The sequence below is a fragment of the Thalassophryne amazonica genome, chromosome 16 (genome assembly GCF_902500255.1).
Source record: "Thalassophryne amazonica chromosome 16, fThaAma1.1, whole genome shotgun sequence".
In the NCBI taxonomy this organism is placed as follows: domain Eukaryota; kingdom Metazoa; phylum Chordata; class Actinopteri; order Batrachoidiformes; family Batrachoididae; genus Thalassophryne; species Thalassophryne amazonica.
The window spans coordinates 59,415,887-59,438,702 of NC_047118.1; the positions used below are offsets into that span (position 1 = coordinate 59,415,887).

General features: G+C 39.6%; 2 protein-coding genes across 2 annotated transcripts; one reads left to right on the top strand and one right to left on the bottom strand.

Moving 5' to 3' along the window:
* Window positions 1-60: 60 nt before the first annotated feature.
* Window positions 61-6,890, top strand: mrps7 (mitochondrial ribosomal protein S7). The gene is made up of 5 exons (XM_034191301.1): window positions 61-210; window positions 2,492-2,683; window positions 2,762-2,825; window positions 2,911-3,078; window positions 6,544-6,890. Exons 1-5 carry the CDS (start codon window positions 164-166, stop codon window positions 6,760-6,762), a joined length of 690 nt encoding a protein of 229 aa, XP_034047192.1. The 5' UTR covers window positions 61-163; the 3' UTR covers window positions 6,763-6,890.
* A 1,682-nt stretch (window positions 6,891-8,572) lies between these two features.
* On the bottom strand, window positions 8,573-22,816 carry mif4gdb (MIF4G domain containing b). The gene is made up of 6 exons (XM_034191303.1): window positions 22,773-22,816; window positions 20,092-20,197; window positions 11,673-11,782; window positions 11,415-11,570; window positions 10,814-10,906; window positions 8,573-10,659 (listed from the first exon to the last, which is right to left on the bottom strand). Exons 2-6 carry the CDS (start codon window positions 20,168-20,170, stop codon window positions 10,429-10,431), a joined length of 669 nt encoding a protein of 222 aa, XP_034047194.1. The 5' UTR covers window positions 20,171-20,197; window positions 22,773-22,816; the 3' UTR covers window positions 8,573-10,428.

Here is a 22,816-nt window from a genome sequence, read left to right on the forward strand (position 1 = left end):
TCACTTATCACCCGAGTAATATCCATTGAAATTTATTATTTGAGTTAATATTAAAATAAAAAAACATTTAATCTTTTGTGAAGCGTCTAACTTTTTATTTTAATAGGTAGGCATGTACAGGACGTACTAAACCGGGGTCCTGGCTGATCGGCTTGTTTTCGGCATGGCTGCAGCTTTTTTCTCTCCTTTTGTTAAACCTTGGACACCGAGGTAATTATATTAATAATTATCACATAATTAAAGACTTAAAGTGTTGGCAGCTTTAACCTGGTTTATATTGTCACATGCGCACCAGTCTAGAACTTAAACTTTAACGTGAAGTTCCTCAGGAAAACGTAGCTAAACCTTTACTGGTTGTTAACACAAAAGTATTTATTCATTAGGTAATATAATGTAATACGTTTTCTGAATCAACTAATTATCTTCATAAAGTGTTTGAAATAACGAGAAGGTCACTTACAGCGCATACCTGTACTTACCTATTGGTGTCGGTGGCGGCGCTGTTTCGTAGAGGTAGAAATGTGGAAATTTGTGAAAGGTAAACTTTAAAGAAGGCAAACTCATAAGATTTTGTGCTCTGGAAACGGATTGACATTTTTGTTAGAGCACTGCACATTTCCAGGTTTGAACCGAGGCTCTAAACCTGATGTCAAAGTCCGTACACTTTTTATTTTGCAAGATGTCCCAACTAGAAAATAGTCAGTTTAGTTATTATTAAACCAATTGTGTTTTATTTGTTGGACCGTTTCACCGTCACATTTGTCTGTTTGTTATGTTGATGTGTGTTTTATTTCCAGTTGGGCCGCAATGGAAATAAGCATTTATGCTTTTTTGTGTTAGTATATTTATGTACCCATGTTTATTTAATACATTTTTATATTGTATTACTTTAAACATGTTTCCATTTTTTACAAATAAAAATCAATCAGTTAAAGTCGCAGCTTTCTAACAAACTACGGTTTACGTTCTCTTAAATGGATTAGGATGAGGAAAAAGTTTGGATGTATTATTCTGGAATGCATTAAAAGTTTAGAAATGTAAACAGTTCCATATCCAAACTATGGCTTTGCACAATTCTGGATGTCTTGCACAGTTTTAGAATTCCGATGTGGTTAATGTCTAATTAAGGAAGATTTCCAATTCGCAGAGTGCACAGAATATTTAATGTTCTGTGCAGTTTGTGAAATGTTGCAAAGTAGGAATTTGTTCATTTACTCCCGAGGGCAGGGGTGATGGTCAAGCAGTTAGTGTTTTTGTTTCCATTGCGGAAGGTTGCTGGTTCAAAGGCACCCCAGTGTAATATGGAGTTGCGTTCGGCAGGGCATCTGGGGTGAAACGTGCCAAATCAACATGCAGATCCACCTTGGATCTGCTGTAGCGATCCCGAGTGAAAACAAGGGAGAACCTGAAGAGACTGTCTGCTGTTTAGGGTTTGAGTTAGAAGAAGGGTTAGGGTATAGTTTTTGTAAAATACAAAAAACAAAACAAAAAACACACCCTTCAAAATTTGAACAGTACTTCTGTTTTTGGACCATGGCTTTGCGCACTTCTGGGAGTCTTGTGCCGTAGCGTCCATGTACCATTCGGTAATAGTTCTGATTCACAAAATACACTGGACATTTACGTAGTCAAGGTAGTGTTGATGTGGTGATGAAATTTACATAGTGTTTTCAGGTCTGAACTTGTGCAGGTCAGAACTTGTTTTCAGGAAGAACCAGCAGCATTTGTTTCGTTATGGGTGCCCGTAATACTATTGTTTTTTTTTTTTTTTTTTTTTTAAGCATAGACAGGACTACAATTGGGTATCATCCAACTTTTGGCACCTTTAAACCTTCCCCAAATTATACCTGTTAATACGGTATTACCATATGCCAACCTACAACTTTGTTGGGGGTGTTTCATTTGTTATGTTGCCTTATTAATGAGTGCATGTATAACTTTATTTAAAAGTGGTTTTGAAGCTTCATTTCTTATATTAAATTATATTTTTAATTCAACTGTATTATTATTGTCACACAATAAAACAACAACAAACAGGCCGAGAAACGTTTCACTGCAGCCTGTGCTGAACATTCTATGTCCAATAAGTCATCTCTCCCACTAACTTTGAAACGAGAAGAAGTGAGCAGCAGCTCAGTTTCTTTCCCCGGTAAAACAGCCTATTAGCGGAACCTTTGAGCTAACATAGCACATTACACAGCAATTAAAACAAAAAAATTAATAACTGCATTTAAAGGGCTATGACTACTTTTTTTAAAAAACATTGGGATATAGTGTTACTGCCCAAGCCTAGATAAGACTTACTACTACTTCTGTCATGTTGTATTCCACAGTGGCATATTTCCCCATCAAGCATAACATGGTTACATCATGTGACACTGATATAACATTGATATAAATGTGACTGTTATAAGTGCATGTTGATAGTTTTACGCCATGCGTCTAACCTCACCAGCGACCTTATTTGCCAAACTCTGGCATTCCTCTGCAGAGTGCTGCTGGTGCGATGGAGCAGGTACAACCCTTACTATCTAGAGCCAGAGATCAGGAAGGAGACATACAACCAACTGGATACCGAGCTGAGTCCTGAGGAGAAGGAGCTCCGGGAGCTCAAACCCGTCAGACCCATCAAAGCAGCAACCAATGCGGAGAGCAGCTCTGTATTCTGGGACCCGGTCCTCGGGTAAAATCAGATCACTGTAGTTACGCTGCTTTTGTTTAATTTCACAGTCAGGCATCATTTTTTATATTTTCATTCCAGCAAATTTATCAATATGATGATGAAACATGGAAACAAAGTTCTATCCAGAGAGTTAATGACACAGGTAATAAAACACAGATATGCACAAACACCCTCAACATGAAGCACACAGCAGTGCAGATGATCCCTATTTTTCTTTGGCCTCCCAGACATTGGAGCTCATTAAAAGGAAACAACTGGAGAAATATCACAAAGCTCCAGAGGGACAGAAGAACGAGATTGAGTGCAACCCCTATGTCATCTTTCACAAGGCCCTGGAAAACTGCAAGCCTGTCGTTGGACTGATGGTTGTCAAAAAAAGTGGAAAAGCCTACCAGGTGAGTGATGAGTTTATGTTTTGTCTGTGCAAACATGATGACTCAAACAACAACACGTTATGCTTTTAATATTTGCATCGTAGATAAAGCAACTACAGAGGACAAACTGCTTGAAAATGAAATATAGCTGTTGGTTTTTAAGTTGGTATGTACTCAGAGGTGCTGCGTTTTAAAGTTCTGGGTTATTTACGTCGGCCAGATTCATGTTTTAGCAGCTTTTACACAGTCGCCAATGTACAACAACCTCTGCACTATGAACATGAGTAGAACTAAAAGGACAAATGTGACTACAGTGAAATACAGCTGTTGGCATTAAGTATGTATACTTTATTTAAAAATGTTCAAATTAAATTTTCTCCTACTGCACATATTCCATTTTCATTAATATCTACAATTTTAATATGGCGACAGCAATTTGCTGTCCCCTTTGTTTCATATAAATTAAAGGAGGTGACCCATAGAAACACCATTAAACAAAAAGTGACAGTGATTATGAAAAGTGCAAATCACAACCGTGCTTGAGATTGACACAAAGCCACGGACAGTGATCGGACAGACAGAACCATGCTTGATAAGTGGAGGTGGTCTGGCTGGTAGCAATATTCATTGTAGTACATGTGAAGGTGTGAGTTATATGGATGTGTGTGTGTGTGTGTGTGTGTGTGTGTGTGTGTGTGTACGCATGCGGTTCTGCATGCAGAGCGCAAAAAAGTAGGTGTGTGCAATATGGCATCAAAATGAGATATTTCACGGAAATTTGCGATAATATTTGTAATGATGTAGAAAATTAATAATCGGCGGCTGACACGTTGCTCTTACTTTCAGACACGATTAGATTTGCATCATTGCATGTGCAAGAACATAAATGCAAAACTGTACAATTTGACGTAGCAAACTAAAAATATGCTTAATGGAAATGTGTATTTCTTAAAAAAAAAGGAATATTTAGCAGGACTTGCTTATTCACTGCCATGATGGCTATTGGAATTACAGGCTAGGACAGTTTCAAGTAATTTGGTGGACCATTAAATTACAAAGTGCCATATTTTCTGGAGTGTAAATTGCATCTATTAAGAAAAATGCCTGTTGCAGATGAAAAATCCATTTAAGTTACACCTTTTTTCTGTATTGTCAGCACTTTAATTTGGGATTTTGTACAATGTTGTAGAGTGCTTTTTGTTATTAGCTTTTATTCAGTTAATTTATTTTGTTTAGTACTTTGATTCCTGGGAGTCATATATAAATAGTAATTATAACTATGGTTATTATTGATGACGAAGGGGAATACCACTCCCCCCCACTTGTAAATAAATCACAGGACCTCCCAAACCAGTATAAAAAAAAAATAAAAATCTGCAACTCACTCTGCAAAATATGAAATGGCACAGCTGATTGTGTAAAGCAGAGCATTGCTGTCTGTTAAGGTTATCAGTTTTACAACAACCACATTGAATTGGGAGTGGGGGGGGGGATAAGATAAGACTTTATTGATCTCACAGTGGAGAAATTCATGTTACGTCAGCTCTTAAAAAAAACACAAGATGGGTGCGAGCAGAGGAAAATGTGCATCAAACAGCGTGTGCAAAGATAAGCAATAATAATACTTGTAGCAATACAATAAAATAAGAAAATGGAAGTAGAAATGAGAGAGAGAGAAATAGAATATATATAAAGTACATATGCATATAGAAACATGATTGGAATTGAAAAAAAATAGGAGCATCTTATTTACAATATGTGAAATGGAATTTAGATGTGATAAGGTGACAGTGCTGGGATTTGTAAACGAGTTGTTATTGAACATGATTTGTGGACATATTATTGCATGTAGTTATTTCACAGTGTTATTGTACAGTCTGACAGCAGCAGGGAGGAACGACCTGCGGTATCGTTCCTTCTTGTACTGTGGGTGCCTCAGTGTGTCACTGAAGGAGCTGCTCAGCTCCACTACAGTCCGGTGCAGGGGGTGAGAGGAGTTGTCCATGATGGATTTTAACTTGGCTAACACCCTCCTCTCAGCCACCTCCTCCAGAGAGTCCAGAGGACAACCCAGGACAGAGCTGGACTTCCTGACCAGCTTATTCAGTCTCTTTCTCTCCCGCTCTGTGTACCCGAGGCCCAACAGACGACAGCATAGAGGAGAGCAGAGGCCACAACAGAGTCATAGAAGGTCTGAGACATACAAAGAATGGTCTGAGACATACAAACACAAGAGTACCGTCATGCTACTCCCCAAATCTGTAATGAAAATCCAGTTATTTACCGGGATATTACATGATTATTGTTTTTTTATGTCTCGTAAAAATTTATTATGGTGGACGGTATATTTTACAGCCCCGCTAAAAAAACTAAGACATTTATAAAAAGTCTAAAGAAAACAGACGTGTACATGAGCGTTGCACCAAAGCCAGATAAATGCAAAACTAAAACACAGCCTCACAGCCAAATGGAGCCCTGTATGCACAGCAAGGACCGGAGAGCCAAAAGTACCCCTGCAAGAGAAGATGTGCAAGAAGGGGGCCAGCCCCCCACCCCACCTGAGGACGAGAGGTAGCCACAAGCAGTGCAGACAGCCCCCCAGTGAAAGATTGCTCCTAAACTCTGCATACATGCAGCACCGCAAGCATGAGACACAGGACACTGACCACAGTCACAGCACCAAATGGAGTCCGACACTCCAAGGAGCGAGGGACCATTGCTCCTGCTTTCTGTGCAAACAGAAGACCCCAGCCCAGCTGCTGGAACCAGGCAGGCACTGCCCTGGAGACATCCCAAACATATGGAGAATTTGAGCACAATTCTTTATCAACATAATTCTGGTTTGTTCCAAACGAAACAGATGGTGGTGATTAAATGGGAGGGGTTGTGACCAGAGGATCCTCTGTTCAAATCTCCTTCAGACCAGAAAATCCTTAAGGTTTCCTTGGGCAAGATCCTAAATCCTCATGTGTAGATGAGTGCCTTGCATGGTGGCACCCTGACATCAGTATTTGAATGTGAGGCATCACTGTAAAGCACTGTCACCATAAAATAGCTGTATAAACGTATAGTCCATTTACAAGAAGTCCAGGAGGAGCATACAGAATTTACATTGAGGAAGGAGGCTCAAATTAACCCCCAACCAAGTTTAGTTATAACACTCCAACCGAACCTCAGGATCACAAATCAGGAATTCATGGAATTACTGACATCAGATGGAAATGTGACATTATCCACCTGACACAGCACACCTAAAATGTAATTTAATTTGTTAATAAACTTAAGTTTTACATAAGTTCCTTTGCTTTATGGATCATTTTCTGGCTTCTGGATATTATATTATGTTGCTTCCTTTTGAAAAGGACAATCTGGACCTACGTTTGTTTGTTTTTGGTCACTTCAGGAATGCAGTTCAGGGTGTTCTGGTCCTTGTGGTGGATATATGCACTCTCATAACATTCTAGTTTGCCTCTGACTCCCCCACAGGTGCCCGTCCCACTGAGAGACGAGCAGCGCCGCTTCTTTGCCATGAAATGGATGATCACAGAATGCCGTGAAAACAAGCACAGGCGCACACACATGCCGGAAAAACTTAGCCAGGAGCTGCTGGCAGCTTACGTCATGGAGGGCAACGTTATCAAGAAGAAGTACGAGCTGCACAAGATGGCAGAATCCAACAGAGCCTTCGCACACTACCGCTGGTAGTGCTTTTTGCTGTGGGACTTAAACCGTCGTATTATGTGTTTCTGCTGTAAATAATCCAAGATCTTTTGGAGACGGGACTGTGCTGTAAATAGTGCTGTGGAGTGAAATATACAGTCAACTCAAAAGTGGCTCTGACTTTTTCCAGGTTAGAAACGACAGTAAACGAGGAAACATGAGAATCATACTGAGGGGAAAAAAATGTAATAGAACAAATGCATTTGTACATTCATAATGCATAAAATAAATAATTTTACTCAGTTTATATTATTCAATTTGGCTTTGTGAGTTGTGATATTTTTGTAAATTGGTCGTTTCCTGTATATTATTAATCCTGATGAATAATATCACACTGGCTATATAGAGACTTCCAAATTTATGCCTTTAAATTGTTAATTTTACAGAATAACATTTTTTCCTGTTTCATCTGAACACAGGCACAGATTTGGCAGCTCTTAAAAAAAAAAAAAAAACTCAAGAAAACATGCAGCAGACTCAGTAAACAAAGCTGCTGCATTGGAACCTGAACTTGAGGAAAAGACAACGTAAAAACCTATAATCCCACAGTCCTACAGCATCGTATGGAATACAGAATCAGCCTAAATATGAAGCTACTTAGGTCATACTGCTGCAGCTTCTTCGACAAGTTAAATTTAAAAATGTGCTAAAATGTAAGTGACATTGGGGGGGGGAACCTGAACCTTTGTGTAAATCAAACAATAATAATAATAATATCCCTGAAGAAATGTGCCATAACTTCACAAATTTGCTTTTCAAAAATTAAAACCGCTACTCACATTCTGATTAAAATGAGGCACAGCAGTTTGAGCTTTATTCTTAAGGTGCACTGACACATGCATGAATTTGATTCACGCACATTGTTGTGATGATCCCACCCGCTGTGTTCCCAGCTGGAGGCCGTGCTTTGTTCCACCACCTGTCACGCGCTCTATGCTGGACACTGCGTATATAAAATAATTACTTCGTAGCCGATTAATCATTTTCTCTGCAAGTTGTCTGTTGAAAACTGCTCTAATCGCTTCCTGAATCACAGAGGACCGCTCCAGCAGCGCCGTTCGCGCAAGCTGAATGAGCTGGAGAAAGCATTTGGAGCTGTCTTAAAAGGTAATTATTTGTCATGTTTACATTGTCATGGCTTGGTAAAACAGTTGCATTTTCTTTCCTTCTTGTCTGCAGCTGTTAAAGTATGTTTTTGATTGCTTTAACATCTTGTTATAATCGCTAAGACAAGCTGCGCTCTGATGCAACCACTCGCTCTGTTCACTTCGTTACTCCATTTGACGAGCTGCACGTTGTGTTGGTGAGCAGATTGCACCACATAGCACGACATTTATGCGTGAAGAATTTTTTTTTTTAACATTTCAAAATTCTCTTTGCGCAATTGCACGTGCCGGCGCCCCTCTCATGTTCAGTCTGCACTCGTTAAAGACGAGTTTACTCTCCTGCATGACACAGGTTGTGCAAGTGCATGAATCAAAGTCATGCACGTGTCAGTGCACCTTTATATTTCATTTTCAGCTGCTTCCGCATCTGGGATGCGGTGCAGGATTTTATCTTAAATATTACGTTCATTCTACCAATGATCTTATATATTATACTTGTGATCTAATAAAATAAATCAAACATACACACAGACTCGAGCAGCGTTTTCTCCCACAGTTTCTCAATCTTGTAGCAACAGTGCTGCTTTATTTTTATTTTTCTAGCGGTTGCCATGGTGAATCCCAGTATCAGGGCTCCATTAACACTGCCTTTTGTGGATGTGCTTAACTCGGAATGAATCTAGTCTGAGTTTATTAAACTAACTTAATCAGCTGCTCTGGAACTGAAAACTCAGCCTTTCAATCTCAGGATAAATCAACTCGGATGTTAGAGAAAGTCAGAGTTTGTTGATCCTGCTTTCTGAAACAATCTCCTGTTCAGCCACACGTGCACATACAAGTGGCAAAAAGAACACTGATACACATTTCTGCCTCTGTGCATGCACAGAGATTTATAAATGAGGACTCAAGAGTTCTTTGGTTGACTTAAGACAACATTAAAGGAGCATATTTATATTACTGGTGCCATACAAAGTACTTCTGTTTGTTGCAATAATGTTAAAAGTTAAGCAATCACAAATTATCCAACCAGCACAGCTCATGTACAATAGAAAAAAAGTAATTTGTAGTAAACTGCTCATCCATCATGGAATGCAAAAATCTACAACCTAAAAATAAATGTCAAATCAAACATTTGTTTCGGCTGACGGGGGCTTCACAGGATCCATAAGATGATGCTGGTCATGGTAGGCACTCCATAGACGGGTACAACGTGTGCTGTGCAGAGTGAAGGCGGAGCCTCTGACACCACCCCCAGTTAATACCAGCGTTCATCAGGAGTGTGTTCTGGCTCCTAAGCTGTTCAGTTCTTGGCATGGACAGGGTGTTGGGTTGTGGAACCAGTGGCTTCCGTGCCTTCATTGACATGGAAAGGTTTAGTGACCCTGACTTTGCAGATGATGCTGTGATCTTTGTGGAATAGAGACCATAAATGCAGCACTTGAAAAGCTGAGTGAGAAATCAGTGTTGGGGTTTGTGATGGTCCTGGATCAAGACTAAGATCCATGCTTTTAATGACTTGCTGAACTCAGCCAAGTGCTGAACTTAGAGAGACATTCATGTCTCTGGGTTCTCAGCCTTTAAGACTGAGAGATGCCTGAGAAGATTTTACAGAGTCATGAGCTAGTTGGACAGCGGTGTTTGGTGATGCTGATACTTCTGAAAGAGAAAAAAGTCTTGAGGTTCCTGGTGTTTCCTGTTGTGAGACTTTGATGCTAACCAGTGACTTATGACAGCAATTGGACATTTTTGGTGTTAGGTCTTTTTGGGGGATTGCTGGGTTCTGCTGGAAGGACTTTGTGTCAAGTGCACGGTTACTTAGGGAGACTCAGATCAGGTGCATCACTTGCATTGTGAGAGAACGCCATTTTGGGCACATGGTGTATTTCAGCACACAGGTGCCTCTGTGTCGAGGACCATAGCAGCCAGAGAAGGTAATGGACACACTTACTTTTCACCTGGTTGTGGGAGATAGACGGCTACTTTTCAGATGCCAGAATGCAGTGCACACTCCCAGACCTGACCCCACATCACTGACTATCACTGCTACAGTTTAAAAACGGGCTAAAAAGATCTGATTTTTTAAAATGAATTCTCCCTGAAAAGCCCCCCCCCGCCAAATGAAATAATGTGAAAGTTGATTTTAACTTTGAAATGTTTTCTTATAAAAGGAATGTGGAAAAAGCTCAGGAAAACAAAAATAAGTTCGTCTTCTCTATCCATAATCATCTTTTACATAATCTGTCCCGATACCCAGAACACCTCAAACTGGCTAAACCTCATCAACTCTTAACAAGTTAAGAGTACATTAAAAAGCCACAGCACCAATTATGAACAATATTTTCCAAGTATAAGGAATAATCCAGGAAAGCAAGAGTGATGTGAATGAAATCTTCACATTTCATAAAATAAAAGTGTCTTAAAATTGCTGGTTTCTCCATCAGTGGTGAGAAAGGAAAGGAGGTCTCAACGTCTTGACCCTGACAAAGTACCTGAAGGGTCATCGATGACACCGTTGGTCTCTGTAACCACACTAGCCGTAACAACGCTACTCAGCAATGACTTCGCTGTAGTAGTAGTTGTAGGCGGGGCTGCTGAGCATCCAGCCTCCGGCTCTGAACTCCAGGATCTCCAGCAGCAGCAGGCGGGTCATGGAGCTGAGGTTTTTCTGTAACAGGAAGCCGTTCCGCAGCAGACAGAACAGCTGGTCCATCCGCTGGTAGTTCATCCTCTCCAGCTGCTCCCCAATGCGATGCAGCTGCAGCACCAGGCAGTCCACCTGCAGGGGGGTGTCACAAAAAAAAAAAATCCTCACAAAGTGTACAAAGTTCAGAGTGTTAATACACGCAAAAAATATTTCTAGTGGCGTAGGATAAATCAAAATAAGACAAAACATACAGAATATGACAAAAAGAGCCACGTTTGTTCTCTACCTCCTTCTCATTTAGCAGAGCATCAGGCTGGGCCAGTCTGATCAGACAGTCATACACGGGATGAACCAGGGCCAACATCGGCGTGTTGCTGACCTACGTGACAAATACACAGACTGCTGGCAGCACATCATTCGCAATAATATGTCACACAAAAACAAAACGTAAAGTATTTTATTTGAAAATAAAAACAGGTCAGGATAAATTTTCACTCAAATAAGGTAATTACTTAAAGGTTCACAGAAGGCAAAACTGGTGATATATAATATCATCATCACCATCCAAAAAAGTGAAAAATTCCATGATATTAATTTTAGATTAAAAAAAGCCCACCCCCACCGTGAACTATTAGACCGCTGAGGCATGTGAAAGTTCAGTTTTATACAACAGGAGGAATTGGATTCAATCAGAGTCCTGGATGTGTGCAAGACAGATAATGGATTTTTACTGAATACCATGTCAGCACCACAGAAGAAGTCATTTGTTGATACATTCTGCTCTATACTGTAATAATTAACAAAAATGTGACAATAATATTAGATCTAACAACATGATGGGCAAAACAAAACAGGTTTCCTTTTCTTTTAACATGCTTCTGGCTTACTTTGAGGTATTCAAATATATGGCAGATTAACGTGACGTAGCACACCCAATCTTCTAGCGAGCACACTCTTGTCTCTTCACGCACCATGAACTCCTGCTGCAGACGGTTCAACAGGCTGGTTCTGAACACAGTTCCATTGCTCTGCATTGCCTCGGCCTGTGTGAGGGGAACAACTGAGGGTCAGAACACTGGACAAAGCGTGGATATTCGACAATCTTATGTGTGACAGTCAACTATCAAGCTGCCAACAGTGCAGACCTGCACAATGGTGAAGCAAATACGGCCAGCCTCTTTACTGAACCCCTGGTCCTTCAAAGACTGATCCACAATGATGTTGGACACTTTTTCCAGGCTCACTGAACTGGGATCTGAGACACACACATACAACCCCTAGCAATAATTATGGAATCACCGGCCTCGGAGGATGTTCATTCAGTTGTTTAATTTTGTAGAAAAAAAGCAGATCACAGACATGACACAAAACTAAAGTAATTTCAAATGGCAACTTTCTGGCTTTAAGAAACACTATAAGAAATCAGGAAAAATAATTGTGGCAGTCAGTAACGGTTACTTTTTAGAACAAGCAGAGGGAAAAAATATGAACTCACTCAATTCTGAGGAATAAATTATGGAATCACCCTGTAAATTTTCATCCCCAAAACTAACACCTGCATCAAATCAGATCTGCTCATTAGTCTGCATCTAAAAAGGAGTGATCACACCTTGGAGAGCTGTTGCACCAAGTGGACTGACATGAATCATGGCTCCAACACAAGAGGTGTCAATTGAAACAAAGGAGAGGATTATCAAACTCTTAAAAGAGGCTAAATCATCACACAGTGTTGCAAAAGATGGTTGTTCACAGTCAGCTGTGTCTAAACTCTGGACCAAATACAAACAACATGGGAAGGTTGTTAAAGGCAAACATACTGGTAGACCAAGGAAGACATCAAAGCGTCAAGACAGAAAACTTAAAGCAATATGTCTCAAAACTCAAAAATGCACAACAAAACAAATGAGGAACGAATGGGAGGAAACTGGAGTCAACGTCTGTGACCGAACTGTAAGAAACCGCCTAAAGGAAATGGGATTTACATACAGAAAAGCTAAACGAAAGCCATCATTAACACCTAAACAGAAAAAAACAAGGTTACAATGGGCTAAGGAAAAGCAGTTGTGGACTGTGGATGACTGGATGAAAGTCATATTCAGTGATCAATCAATCAATCAATCAATTTTTTTTATATAGCGCCAAATCACAACAAACAGTTGCCCCAAGGCGCTTTATATTGTAAGGCAAGGCCATACAATAATTATGTAAAACCCCAACGGTCAAAACGACCCCCTGTGAGCAAGCACTTGGCTACAGTGGGAAGGAAAAACTCCCTTTTAACAGGAAGAAACCTCCAGCAGAACCAGGCTCAGGGAGGGGCAATCTTCTGCTGGGACTGGCTGGGGCTGAGGGAGAGAACCAGGAAAAAGACATGCTGTGGAGGGGAGCAGAGATCGATCACTAATGATTAAATGCAGAGTGGTGCATACAGAGCAAAAAGAGAAAGAAACAATGCATCATGGGAACCCCCCAGCAGTCTACGTCTATAGCAGCATAACTAAGGGATGGTTCAGGGTCACCTGATCCAGCCCTAACTATAAGCTTTAGCAAAAAGGAAAGTTTTAAGCCTAATCTTAAAAGTAGAGAGGGTGTCTGTCTCCCTGATCTGAATTGGGAGCTGGTTCCACAGGAGAGGAGCCTGAAAGCTGAAGGCTCTGCCTCCCATTCTACTCTTACAAACCCTAGGAACTACAAGTAAGCCTGCAGTCTGAGAGCGAAGCGCTCTATTGGGGTGATATGGTACTACGAGGTCCCTAAGATAAGATGGGACCTGATTGTTCAAAACCTTATAAGTAAGAAGAAGAATTTTAAATTCTATTCTAGAATTAACAGGAAGCCAATGAAGAGAGGCCAATATGGGTGAGATATGCTCTCTCCTTCTAGTCCCCGTCAGTACTCTAGCTGCAGCATTTTGAATTAACTGAAGGCTTTTTAGGGAACTTTTAGGACAACCTGATAATAATGAATTACAATAGTCCAGCCTAGAGGAAATAAATGCATGAATTAGTTTTTCAGCATCACTCTGAGACAAGACCATTCTGATTTTAGAGATATTGCGTAAATGCAAAAAAGCAGTCCTACATATTTGTTTAATATGCGCTTTGAATGACATATCCTGATCAAAAATGACTCCAAGATTTCTCACAGTATTACTAGAGCTCAGGGTAATGCCATCCAGAGTAAGGATCTGGTTAGACACCATGTTTCTAAGATTTGTGGGGCCAAGTACAATAACTTCAGTTTTATCTGAGTTTAAAAGCAGGAAATTAGAGGTCATCCATGTCTTTATGTCTGTAAGACAATCCTGCAGTTTAGCTAATTGGTGTGTGTCCTCTGGCTTCATGGATAGATAAAGCTGGGTATCATCTGCGTAACAATGAAAATTTAAGCAATACCGTCTAATAATACTGCCTAAGGGAAGCATGTATAAAGTGAATAAAATTGGTCCTAGCACAGAACCTTGTGGAACTCCATAATTAACTTTAGTCTGTGAAGAAGATTCCCCATTTACATGAACAAATTGTAATCTATTAGACAAATATGATTCAAACCACCGCAGCGCAGTGCCTTTAATACCTATGGCATGCTCTAATCTCTGTAATAAAATTTTATGGTCAACAGTATCAAAAGCAGCACTGAGGTCTAACAGAACAAGCACAGAGATGAGTCCACTGTCCGAGGCCATAAGAAGATCATTTGTAACCTTCACTAATGCTGTTTCTGTACTATGATGAATTCTAAAACCTGACTGAAAGTCTTCAAATAGACCATTCCTCTGCAGATGATCAGTTAGCTGTTTTACAACTACCCTTTCAAGAATTTTTGAGAGAAAAGGAAGGTTGGAGATTGGCCTATAATTAGCTAAGATAGTTGGGTCAAGTGATGGCTTTTTAAGTAATGGTTTAATTACTGCCACCTTAAAAGCCTGTGGTACATAGCCAACTAACAAAGATAGATTGATCATATTTAAGATCGAAGCATTAAATAATGGTAGGGCTTCCTTGAGCAGCCTGGTAGGAATGGGGTCTAATAAACATGTTGATGGTTTGGATGAAGTAACTAATGAAAATAACTCAGACAGAACAATCGGAGAGAAAGAGTCTAACCAAATACCGGCATCACTGAAAGCAGCCAAAGATAACGATACGTCTTTGGGATGGTTATGAGTAATTTTTTCTCTAATAGTTAAAATTTTGTTAGCAAAGAAAGTCATGAAGTCATTACTAGTTAAAGTTAATGGAATACTCAGCTCAATAGAGCTCTGACTCTTTGTCAGCCTGGCTACAGTGCTGAAAAGAAACCTGGGGTTCTTATTTTCTTCAATTAGTGATGAGTAGAAAGATGTCCTAGCTTTACGGAGGGCTTTTTTATAGAGCAACAGACTCTTTTTCCAGGCTAAGTGAAGATCTTCTAAATTAGTGAGACCCATTTCCTCTCCAACTTACGGGTTATCTGCTTTAAGCTACGAGTTTGTGAGTTATACCACGGAGTCAGGCACTTCTGATTTAAAGCTCTCTTTTTCAGAGGAGCTACAGCATCCAAAGTTGTCTTCAATGAGGATGTAAAACTATTGACGAGATACTCTATCTCACTTACAGAGTTTAGGTAGCTACTCTGCACTGTGTTGGTATATGGCATTAGAGAACATAAAGAAGGAATCATATCCTTAAACCTAGTTACAGCGCTTTCTGAAAGACTTCTAGTGTAATGAAACTTATTCCCCACTGCTGGGTAGTCCATCAGAGTAAATGTAAATGTTATTAAGAAATGATCAGACAGAAGGGAGTTTTCAGGGAATACTGTTAAGTCTTCTATTTCCATACCATAAGTCAGAACAAGATCTAAGATATGATTAAAGTGGTGGGTGGACTCATTTACTTTTTGAGCAAAGCCAATAGAGTCTAATAATAGATTAAATGCAGTGTTGAGGCTGTCATTCTCAGCATCTGTGTGGATGTTAAAATCGCCCACTATAATTATCTTATCTGAGCTAAGCACTAAGTCAGACAAAAGGTCTGAAAATTCACAGAGAAACTCACAGTAACGACCAGGTGGACGATAGATAATAACAAATAAAACTGGTTTTTGGGACTTCCAATTTGGATGGACAAGACTAAGAGTCAAGCTTTCAAATGAATTAAAGCTCTGTCTGGGTTTTTGATTAATTAATAAGCTGGAATGGAAGATTGCTGCTAATCCTCCGCCCCGGCCCGTGCTACGAGCATTCTGACAGTTAGTGTGACTCGGGGGTGTTGACTCATTTAAACTAACATAGTCATCCTGCTGTAACCAGGTTTCTGTAAGGCAGAATAAATCAATATGTTGATCAATTATTATATCATTTACCAACAGGGACTTAGAAGAGAGAGACCTAATGTTTAATAGACCACATTTAACTGTTTTAGTCTGTGGTGCAGTTGAAGGTGCTATATTATTTTTTCTTTTTGAATTTTTATGCTTAAATAGATTTTTGCTGGTTATTGGTAGTCTGGGAGCAGGCACCGTCTCTACGGGGATGGGGTAATGAGGGGATGGCAGGGGGAGAGAAGCTGCAGAGAGGTGTGTAAGACTACAACTCTGCTTCCTGGTCCCAACCCTGGATAGTCACGGTTTGGAGGATTTAAGAAAATTGGCCAGATTTCTAGAAATGAGAGCTGCTCCATCCAAAGTGGGATGGATGCCGTCTCTCCTAACAAGACCAGGTTTTCCCCCAGAAGCTTTGCCAATTATCTATGAAGCCCACCTCATTTTTTGGACACCACTCAGACAGCCACCAATTCAAGGAAAACATGCGGCTAAACATGTCACTCCCGGTCTGATTGGGGAGGGGCCCAGAGAAAACTACAGAGTCCGACATTGTTTTTGCAAAGTTACACACCGATTTAATGTTAATTTTAGTGACCTCCGATTGGCGTAACCGGGTGTCATTACTGCCGACGTGAATTACAATCTTACCAAATTTACGCTTAGCCTTAGCCAGCAGTTTCAAATTTCCTTCAATGTCGCCTGCTCTGGCCCCCGGAAGACAATTGACTATGGTTGCTGGAGTCGCTAACTTCACATTTCTCAAAACAGAGTCACCAATAACCAGAGTTTGATCCTCGACGGGTGTGTCGTCGAGTGGGGAAAAACGGTTAGAGATGTGAACGGGTTGGCGGTGTACACGGGGCTTCTGTTTAGGGCTACGCTTCCTCCTCACAGTCACCCAGTCGGCCTGCTTGGGATCTGCCAGGGGGTAACTAACGGCGGCTAAGCTACCTTGGTCCGCACCGACTACAGGGGCCTGGCTAGCTGTAGAATTTTCCACGGTGCGGAGCCGAGTCTCCAATTCGCCCAGCCTGGCCTCCAAAGCTACGAATAAGCTACACTTATTACAAGTACCGTTACTGCTAAAGGAGGCCGAGGAATAACTAAACATTTCACACCCAGAGCAGAAAAGTGCGGGAGAGACAGGAGAAGCCGCCATGCTAAATCGGCTAAGAGCTAGTAGCTACGCTAAGCTAGCGGATTCCTAAAAACACGCAAAGTGAATAATGTGTAAATAATTTAGAGGTGATTCAGCAGAAGGAGTGCTTTAGTTAAGGCACGTAAAGATTACACTGGGAAACAAATCGTAATCTAGATAACTAGATCAATCTAACTGCGCAGATTAAACAGCTAACAGATACAGAAAAACACCGCTGTGCTCCAGAACAGGAAGTGATACAATACCGCAGTGAGAGCCAACCACTAGTAGATGAATCTCGAATCTGCATTGGGCAACGTGATGATGCTGGAACTTTTGTTTGGTGGCGTTCCAATGAGATTTAGAAAGATGACTGCCTGAAGAGAACATGTAAATTTCCACAGTCATTGATGATATGGGGCTGCATGTCAGGTAAAGGCACTGGGGAGATGGCTGTCATTACATCTTCAATAAATGCACAAGTTTATGTTGATATTTTGGACACTTTTCTTATCCCATCAATTGAAAGGATGTTTGGGGATGATGAAATCATTTTTCAAGATGATAATGCATCTTGCCATAGAGCAAAAACTGTGAAAACATTCCTTGCAAAAAGACACATAGGGTCAATGTCATGGCCTGCAAATAATCCGGATCTTAATCCAATTGAAAATCTTTGGTGGAAGTTGAAGAAAATGGTCCATGACAAGGCTCCAACCTGCAAAGCTGATCTGGCAACAGCAATCAGAGAAAGTTGGAGCCAGATTGATGAAGAGTACTGTTTGTCACTCATTAAGTCCATGCCTCAGAGACTGCAAGCTGTTATAAAAGCCAGAGGTGGTGCAACAAAATACTAGTGATGTGTTGGAGCGTTCTTTTGTTTTGCATGATTCCATAATTTTTTAAAAGTAAAAAAGTAAAAAAAAGTAACTGTTACTGACTGCCACAATTTTTTTTCCTGATTTCTTATAGTGTTTCTTAAAGCCAGAAAGTTGCCATTTGAAATGACTAGTTTTGTGTCATGTCTGTCATCTGCTTTTTTCTACAAAATTAAACAACTTGCAAAAAGTTTAGGAGTCACATGGCTCGGGCATCTTTTCCGGATGCCCCTGGACGCTTCGCTGGAGAGGTGTTCCAGGCACGTCCCATTGGAAGGAGGCCCCGGGGAAGACCCAGGACACGCTGGAGGGACTACATCTCTTGGCTGGCTTGGGAACGCCTTGGGGTTCCCCTGGAGGAGCTGGGGGAGGTGTGTGTGGATCGGGAGGTCTGGGCGGCTTTGCTTGAGCTGCTGCCCCCGCGACCCGACTCCGTATAAAGCGGAAGAAAATGGATGGATGGATGGAATTAAACAACTGAATGAACATCCTCCGAGGCCAGTGATTCCATAATTTTTGCCAGGGGTTGTACATACACAAAAAGACAATACATCAAGAAAAAGTGGAGTGTCTGAGAACTTTGTTTTTTTGTTGTTGTTGTTTTTGTTTTGTTTTTTTACAGTGGACAAAAATTTTAATTTAAATGTTACAGGTGAACTGATCCTATACAATGATTGTATCAGCACTGATGCAGAACTAATTAAGAGGACCGAGTATCTATCAAACAGTGGCTGTTATACTTTCAACTACTCCTAATTTCTCTGGATCGCCACAGTGATTTCACTACAGAGTGCAGGATTTGGTACGTTTTATGCCAGATGCCCTGACTCAACTCCATATTACATGGAGAATGGGCACATGTGGTCTTGAACCTGGAACCTTCTGCCCCTAACAGTAATGGCACAATTTTCTACGGAAACCAAAAATGAATAAAGTTAATAGCAAAGTGTAGTTCAAGTTGTTATGGTTATTGTTACAGCCATGCATCTGGTTTTAAAGTTACACATGGCTTCAAATGAGCTTGTCCGTCAGTTTCGTGTTGGTCTGGTGGCCTCTACGATTACCGCTGCTTGTTTTACAGCCAAAGCAAACAAACAAGTCTTTGATCTTTGGAGTATTTGACCAAAGACTAAACAAGACACACATTATGAAGACATCACCCTAAGTTCCATAAAATTGCAAAGGGCATTTTCATTGCAGCCTAACTGACATATCGGTTGGCCGATGAGAGCCTTTCATGAACATATCAGTATTGTTAATTTTGCAAAAAAAAAAAAAAAAAACAAAAAAAAACATTTCATCAAATAATGCAGAAAAACATGCTGATATGAAAACTTTTTTGCCAAATAAACAATGCAGAAAACACCTTGGCTATTGGAAACGGTGTCATTACATAGTTTGCCCAGCAGCGGTTGCTCCGCCGGCATTGGTTACAATGCTGTCAAGAATAGTAGGGATCCCCAACACCCCATGGTCACATCATTACAAGAGACAGAGGCAAAGCAACCAGCTGCCATTCATTTTCAACCAGTGAGTGTTTTACAGGGACAAGAGACGTGGTCGTTAGGCGGCCAGTTCGACGGGGCCAATTCTACTTTATGCAAACACCGAGAGATGTGACATGACAACTGCCAAGCCAAATAAAGGCAGCGTGATGTACACTGGTTGATTGCTTGTTATATTTAGTTATTAATATTTATGTAAGTATATGTTTATAAATTAATCCTGTAAAACATCAATCCTTAATTCATTTGACATTAATAACGAATTATTAGAAATCTGTGCCATTTTGGTAAATGTAAAAAGCAGTAATCCCACTTAGAACTAATGGCGAAGCCACATTTTGGTATCATATCAGAGAATGTTGAACAATACTTCTCATTTTTATCAAAGTACTTGCTCGGGTCAAGGTAAATTTATTTGGTGACAATTTTTTAAACACTCATCCACGTCAATCCAGTTGCCAATAACTGTATACTTATTGATCTACTTCCTGGATGAGTGAGAATCTTCAGATATGTACAGTTTGTGCTGCACAAAAATGCCACTAAATGTGAGTCATTAAAGATTATATTTCAAATTATAATCCCAAATCACTAGCGTGCCCGAGTGGTCTTTATCATGTGGAACACAAACACCCTGTGTACTTTGGACCTTATATCAGATAAGAACTTGTGAAGGTTAAGTAAGTTTAATGTTACATTGGAAGTACGAGAGTAAACAGCTCCGTAATGTACTGACCTTTCAGGGCTGTTTTCAGTAACACCTGAGTGTTGAGGTCAAATAACTGGAACTTGTATTCTTCTGTTGTAGTTTCCATTATGAATGGTAGCACCGAAAATTACACCTACAGGCCATAAAACAGTGAAGAAGTAAAAGCATAGCGTAGCAAAAGATCAAGTCATTTTTTACTCCTAATGCAAGAAACAATCCAAACACCCAGCAATCCTATCCAGACACTTCTTTTTGTTTTTGGTTTTTTATTAAACAAAGGAAAAACAACAGGAGGTACAGGCAGACAAACGGTATGACTAACATACAGCATGACTAACAAACAGACATCATCCCAAACTCTTAACAGAAGACATATTATACAACACAGATCCAAGGGGTATGGGAGGGTTTATTGTAAACTGAAGTTCTTTACCAAGTTTATTGTCTTTATAGCTTTTTTGTTTGGTATATTATTTAAAGTTTTAAGGTAGGTGTTGATTTCAATTATCCATAGTTTAAGAAGGGGCTTAGATTGACTGAATTTAGCTTAGGTTTACTAGATATTGTATATTTTTATATTCAAAGGAGCTTATTACATTATGATTGGCTATTTTAATTCTATTATTAGTTTTATTATGAATAAGTAACTCCAAATTAAGCCAAATATCTCTTGTGAACTTACACTCATAAAATAGATGTATTATTGACTCTTCTTCTATACCACAGAAACAACATTTGGGATCTACATCTGTAAATTTGGATATAAACAAGTTTGTCGGATAAATACGATGTAAAATTTTCCAGTGTAGTTCTCTAATTTTATTATAAATACAATATTGAAAGGCGTGCAGCCATATGTTTCTAGTTTAAATCACTGTATTGAGAGCTCCAGTAAGATTTACAGTTGGGTATATTTATACAATTTTGAATTGTATTCCTAATATATTTATTACTGCACTTTTCAGTTCACTAGGAATACTTTTCATAACAGTTAAATTCTTTAGAAGTGATTGGAAATTGGTGAATTCTTAAAAACATTTCATACATAAATATTTGACCTTGATTGTCAAATATATCTTGAAGAAACATGATTTTTCGCTCTATCCATTTAGGCATAAAAAGTGTTTGATTCCGTGCAGTAATGTTCTCATTATTCCAAATAATACATGTGTGTGGTGAAAAATTGTGCTTGTAGCAGTTTCCATGCTAAAAGGGCTTGTTGATAGAAAGCACACAATTTCAGCGGCAGTTTAGTGACATTGAAGTTACATTGCAGTAGAAATGGAAGACCTCCAACCTTTTCAAAAATATTGTTGGGAATAAAATACCACAAAGAGTCAGGGTTTCCAATGCATTTTTTGATCCATTTGATCTTAAACGTACTATTTAGAACCTGAAAGTCTAAAAGCGCCAGTCCCCCTGACTCCTTGTGGTTAGTCAGTATAGTTCGTTTCACTCCATGCTGTTTATTCTTCCAAACAAAATTTGTGATTAACTTATTGATTTCATCACAAATAGCTTGCTTAACATTCAGAGATTGAGCAGGATAGACAAACCTAAATATTCCTTCTGCTTTTGTTAAGAGTGATCTTCCCCAAATAGAGATATCTCTTTGAGTCCACATATTAAAAACGTTTTTAGCTTTTTTCAGTTTAGGAGAGAAGTTAAGGTGCTGGCACATGTTACTGTCCTTACACATGTGAATTCCAAGATACTTGACTGCTTCCTTTACAGTTATATTATCAATTGTTGTATCGTCACAGTCATACAAACATAGAATTTCACATTTGGACATATTTAGTTTCAAACCGGAAGCCTCTGAAAATTCTTAAATCTTACATATCGCTCTCCCAACCTGAAGTTTGTCTTTTAGAAATATAGCAGTATCATCCGCTAATTGAGTTATTTTAATTTCTTTCTCAAAGATTTTAATTCCTTTTAATTCCTCACCATTTTTAATATATATTGAAAGTAATTCGACTGCTAATAGAAATAGAGGGGAAAGTGGACACCCTTGTTGTACAGATCTTGTAATGGGAAACCTTGAGGTGGTGTTAGGATAAAGCATGACACTGCTATTGATATCTTTATAGAGTGTCTGAATGGTCATTATAAATTTTGAACCAAATCCGAATGCTTGTAAAGCTTTCAATAAGAAGTGATGTTCTACAGTGTCAAATGCGTAATTTCCAAAACAGGCTTTATGACATCACACTGACCAACAGACCCAATGTTTAAAAGCTCTCCTCTGGGAGCGTCGCAGGCATTTTCTGAGTCAGCTCTCGACTTTCTTGTTATAATTCCGCAATTTGTACAAAAAATGAGATTTATTAACAAAAGCTGGTTGTTTTTCCACCAACAGTTTTAGGTTGTTTCGTGCCTGACGGCAAATAAACACAATAAACCAGCAAAAAAATGATTAAAATCCGGCATGCAGATCAACTAAAATGTCACTTTAAATCTCAACATGTAAATAAACTGGAGAATTTTATACAGTTAGCTTTATGAGGACAAGCGAAACAAAAAAACTAACAAAAAGCATTAGCTTACTTATTAAGTTGCATACACATCGCGTATTAGTGCTTAAAAAGAAGGAAAGGCATGTGTGCAACGTGTGAAATTTATTACAACGTATTTGCGCTGTCATTTCATTTGCAACGTGGAAAAGACAGGAACAGATAAGCAACACTGTCTGCTAAAGCTTTTACCTGCACTGTTGAGACGGTTGGTGTCGGAGCTTCCACGCGTGTGC